At 40.0% G+C, this 5,653-nt stretch overlaps 1 protein-coding gene across 1 annotated transcript in view; it reads left to right on the forward strand.

The window, feature by feature from the left end:
• Positions 1 to 3,695, forward strand: part of CFAP221 (cilia and flagella associated protein 221) — a 112,537-nt gene extending 108,842 nt beyond the window's left edge. Inside the window, exon 21 of the mRNA XM_019629251.1 lies at positions 3,465 to 3,695. Coding sequence (XP_019484796.1) covers positions 3,465 to 3,573 — 109 coding nt within the window. The 3' untranslated portion in view covers positions 3,574 to 3,695. The remainder of the gene's footprint in view (positions 1 to 3,464) is intronic.
• The last annotated feature ends 1,958 nt before the right edge of the window (positions 3,696 to 5,653 follow it).

A 5,653-nucleotide genomic window follows, 5' to 3' on the forward strand; every position in this document is an offset into this window, starting at 1 on the left:
CAGACTCTGAGGCATAAGCCTCAAACCAGGCCAGCCGGGGAAGAGGGAAGCAAGACACATGGAGACGCAGCCCGCACCTGCAGCTGCGGATAACGGAGAGCGGAGAGCGCAGCAGTGACAGGGTGGGCTTAGTCCCTGTGCCCCTGCAGCCCCTCCTGGAGCACAGCAGCAGCTCAGCTGGAGCATCTGTGGCAGAAGCCTCAGTTCAAAACAGCGGTGGGACTTTTTATTTATTTTTCTTTTTGCTTTATTCTTGGACAGAAACCAAAACTGCATAGATAAGAACCCACCCCCACCCTCCCTCAGAAACCTCTGCCCCTGCCATGCCAGTAAGCCTACCTTACCCCGCCCCCACCTCTACTGCATCGCTAGGGAGGCAGGGCAACTTCAGCTGCTGAGTCACTTTCAGGACCCCAGCAGGTGGCTTTTGGCAGCTCTGAAATCTCACCCGCCACAGCCTCCAGTGGAAAGAGTGCCAGAAGATGCACATTGAGCCTTCTAGCTGCGCAGCACTCAGTGTGCCTCTGGGCAGGCAAGAGCAGAAACGGCATTGACTTTGTAAAAACTATCAATCACACCTCATAACCCCACTCATCTACAATAGACCTGCACTGCCAGGGTCACTCTAGGTGCCAGGTGGCCAGCTCTGTCCCCACAAGATGCAGGGGAGTTTTTGTATAGCAGAGGACAGCCTGGAGAGAGCTTGGTGGACTTTAGCCAAGACTGGCACTGGTTTTTTGTTTGTTTTTTGGTGTGTTTTTTGTTGTTATTTTGGGTTTTTTGGGTGTTTGGGGGCTGGGGTTTTTTTTTTTGGGTTTTTTTGGTTGCTTGTTTTGATTGTTTTTGTTTATTTCTATTTCATTATTATCATTTTTAGTTTTTAATATAGTCATATATAGGTGTACATATGTGTATATATATGTCCATATATATGGGTGTGTAGATGTATATATATATATAGTTTTTTTCTCTTTCTTTCCTTCTTTCTTTTCTACCCTCATTCTCTCCCTTCTTTTCTTTTTTCTTTTCACTGCTCTACTTTTCCTCCCTCNGGAGGTCAGGACTGCCCACATTGAAATGCCCTGAACAACATGGAACACTATCAATTTTTTTTCTTATTTACCAATATGATAGATTAAAAAATGTCCATCTTATTTTTTTAATTTTAACTTTTTTGTTTACAAGTGACATAGAAATTTTCCTAAACTTATCAACTATTTTTCTTCTTTTCTGAGGGGCTTGTTTTGCCTGTTTTGTAGGAAATGTTTACCGCTTTCTTATTTCTAAGAGCTCCTCATATATTAAGGCTAATTACCCTTTCTTATAAATGTTGTAAATTTCTTGGTTTGTCTTCCAACTTTGTTTGGGGTGTTTTGGGAGGCCCTGCCTTTTCTGAAAGGAATGTCCACATGTCTTAGAGTAGTCTGCAGTTCCTTTGGGGGTTTTGTGATAGTTTCAGAGGCCTACAGCAACCAGAACTGCTCAGAAAATAGACTGGCAGTGTCTGGTAAAAGAGCATTTAGGAAATAAAAATGTTAAATAGAATTTCAGGAAGCATCTGTTTTGATGACTTAATTAACAGTAAAATATCATGTTATACTACGTAGCACATAGACCTCTTACACCTCAACAAACAGACGTTCTTTGCATTGCATTTTGTTTCAGGTTTCAAACAGTTGATTAGGAGTCTTAAATAAAAAGTTTTTTTGTTTGTTTATTTCAAAAATTATTTCTGGACATAGACTGGCTTGCCTCATGAGTGGAGTAATATCCAGTACCTCTCTGCTCACTTGCTCTTTATCATGGCTTTCATCCTTTATACTACAGCGCTAATGCTGAATGCCATTTGATTATCAAATTATTATTAAATGAAATAGAAATTATTACTTTATATAGTCACCCAATGGTATATCTCTTTTCCTTTTTTATGTATTTCAGCTACTTTTCCAAACAAAATAAACTAACAATAAACTCTCGATATTTTCGGCACACCAAATTAGCTTCCAATTTTTTCAAAACACACATTTCACACATTTTCACATATCCATCCATTGTGAATTCGCCTATTTTTCAGTTTAAATTATTTTATGTACAATTTTTTCATGTGTCACAATCATCAATGTAATTATCATTTTATTAGTTGGATAGTATTCCAACGGTTTGATATCTCAGATAATTTTTGAAAGTTCTTTGGTTCATGAATTCTCTTCAGCTCCTGTCAAGTATTATCTGATGCACAGTTTTGTCCTCTCTGCCCTTATTGTTCCTTTTCCTCACCTCCTTCAGCCTCAGCCAGAAGCCGGCAGAGTCCTCCTCACTGTCAGGTACGCACACAAGCAGAGCTTGGACAGACAGAACAAAAGGAACACATCAGTGGTGCTTAACTTCCCCGTGAAGACTGCTACCTATTTGGTTCCTGGCAAATAATATTTTCCTAGATGCAAAGAACCATCTGCTCTCCCTCAATGACTATGATTAACTCCAGAGATTCTTTGCTATCCTTGTGGTGAACTCAGCTCTCTCAAGACCCACTATGGGGAATCATGTACAATGTCCAAGAAACAATGAGAGTAACTATAGTTGCTGATATATCCTTTAGCACTCCTTAGATTTTCACAATATCACCCTATCATTAATATCTTTAAAGGGAGACATGACCTATATATTTTAAAATTGATTCCATAAAATGGTGCTAATTAATTTTTTTATTTATATGCATTAGGGAATATTTTAATTCTCAATTTTTAGGTATTTCTGCTTTTTTGAAACTGCCAGACATTTGTCAGAACTTTACATTTCACCTTCTTTAGAAAATGTTTCAGAGTCACTTGATTTTATAATGAATCTATCTAGGCAGATCATATAGCTGAGCTCACAATCTTTGGATATCATCCTTTGAACCAAATGTGCTCATCATTTCCTCCCAGATATTTGGAAAGTTCTACCCAGCAAATCCCTTGCCACTGCCAGCAAAGGTCCGGCCTTTCCGTGAGCCACCGCTCGATCCAAGTACATAACCTCCCTCTTGATCCTGCCCTTCTGGAGCCGGTGTCACAGTCAGAGATACTGTATGTCTATTTTATTCACAAACAGGAAAAATCAACTACTGCCGACTGAGCATTTAGAAGACATCGTGTTAGGATGTTTATTAATAATTTCTCATTTCACCTTCACAATAGTAGTGGGAGATGGGAATTACCACCATTTGTACATCTGGAAGCAGAGACTGAAAGTTTAGGTAATGGCCATGCTAAGAAACTGGTGCAGCTGAGATTGGAAGCCAGGTTGAATTGAATTACTCTTTAGCCAAGTGTTTTCACTGGTAACTAAATTATCACCATATATATATATAAAAGTTAAACTGTCGCTGAGGTATCACTGGTGATCCTGAGCCCATTGATGGGTGATTCTAGTGTTCAATGAAGTGTCCTGATGTGTCCTTATCTGGCTTTTTTGCTACTTAGAGAGGTAATAAACCAAGCACAACCAGTGGAGAAGGCAGGAGAAAAGGTGCTGGAGGAGATGAAGAATCTGCGGGCCAAAGCTCTCAACTCATACCTGATCCTAGAATAAAAATCAGCAGTAGGTCGGTTGCTCTCATTTGCTTTCTGCAGGTCACTGTGGTCCTTTGTGTTCATTTATGTTCCAGCCATTTTGGGAATTAAAGTTTCTAGAGAAAAAAAATTAAAATGTGGATGATGATGTATATATAGTTTTGTAATAATTTTTCTTTTTAAAAATAAAATCTCATTAGTGTGATGGCGGTGTTTGAGGCTTCTTTGGGCAGGATTTAGTGCTGGCACAAAGGCTTCCTGAGCAAGGCGTGAGCCGCTGTGATGAGAGCCGCCGTGATGAGATGCGGTGCTGACAACATTCCTGAGTCTTTTGGAGGCATGGTGCCCAGGGGCCAGAGGGACCAAAGGTTTGGGGAATGGTCGCTTTCCCACCTCTGTACAGAACCAGCCCCATCGGCCCCCTGAGCTTCACCCCTGAGCATCGCTGACTTTGGCTTTGGCAGCTACTCCCAGAGAGATCAGCCCTGGTGGGGACACTGGCTCCCCGAGTAGCTATGTGATGGCAGACACTAGCCAGGGGGGCACTGGAAATGGAGGGGACATTGTGGGAAAGTAGAGCTTGCAGACTGCTTTGAGAACAACTGGTAAAACACCCTTCTGGGAACTCTCAGAGCACCGGGGAAAAGAGGTCATTGCCAAGAAGCCAGGAGTCCCTGTAAACATTTCAGTAAAAACCAGGCCTTTTGATTGTGTAACATGGCTCTATTCATTTGCATGAGCTGGTTCGGCTGATGACATTTGGGCTGTAACAACCCATAATTATCCAAATATATTTGGATGTATTCCCTCAATTTTTTTTCTATGCATACATTTAAATAGCTGATATCAAACTATGTATACAATTCTGTTTAAAGATTTAAATATAGCTAACATACAATATTATATTAGTTTCAGGTGTACACCATAGTTATTCAACATGTATATACCTAAAAAAGTGATCACCATGATAAGTTCAGCAACCATCTGACACCGTACCACACTATCACAATATTATTGACTATATTCCTCATGCTGTACATTACATCCCCATGACTTATTTGTTTTATACCTGGAAATTTGGACCTCTTATTCCCCTTTACCTTTCCCCCACTTTTAAAAATTTTCCATTACAGTTGACATTCAGTATTATTTTATATTAATTTCAGGTGTACAGCATATACATATAATAATTTATGAAGTGTTTTAATATAATTTAAGAAGTGATTTCCCTGACTAGTCTAATACCCACCAGGCACTATACATAGTTCTTACCATATTATTGACTATATTCCCTATGCTTTACTTAACATCCCATGACTATTTTGTCACTACCAATTTGTGCTTTTTAACCCCTTCACCTTTTTCACCCTTACCCCAACCCCCTCCCATCAATTACCCCAAAAACTCTAGTACCCATCTGATACCATACAAAGTTATTGCAATATTATCAACTATAGTCTTCATGCTATACCCTATAACCCCCTGATTACTGTGTAACAACCTACTTCTTAATTCCTTCCCCTTTTTTTACCCACACCCCCAACTCCCCTCCCATCTGGCAACTGTCAAAATGTTCTCTATCTATGAGTTTGTTTCTGTTTCGTTTGTTAGTTTTGTTCTTAGATTCCACATATAAGCAAAATCAAATTGCATATGTCTTTCTCTGTCTGACATACTCCACTCAGCACTACACCCTCCAGGTCCATCCATGCCACTGCAGATGGCAAGAACCCATTCCCTTCCATGGCTGAGCAATATTCCTTTGTATAATGTACCATCTCCTCTTTATCCATTCATCCATTGATGGACACCCAGGTTGCCTCCGCATCTTGGCCATTGTAAACAATGCAGCAATGAACATATGGATGCACATGTCCTCTCAAAGTAGTGCTTTGGATTTCTTTGGATAAATACCCAGAAGTGGGATTACTGGGTCCTTCATTGTCTCTTTTTATAGCCTTTGTTTTAAAGTCTATTTTATCTGGTGTAAGTAAGGCTACCCCTGCTTTGTTTGTTTGTTTGTTTGTTTGTTTGCTTGTTTGTTTGTATGTTTCCATTTTCATGAAAAAACTTTTTCCATCCCTTTCTGCCTGTGTGTG

The sequence above is a fragment of the Hipposideros armiger genome, unplaced genomic scaffold, assembly GCF_001890085.2.
Source record: "Hipposideros armiger isolate ML-2016 unplaced genomic scaffold, ASM189008v1 scaffold_833, whole genome shotgun sequence".
In the NCBI taxonomy this organism is placed as follows: domain Eukaryota; kingdom Metazoa; phylum Chordata; class Mammalia; order Chiroptera; family Hipposideridae; genus Hipposideros; species Hipposideros armiger.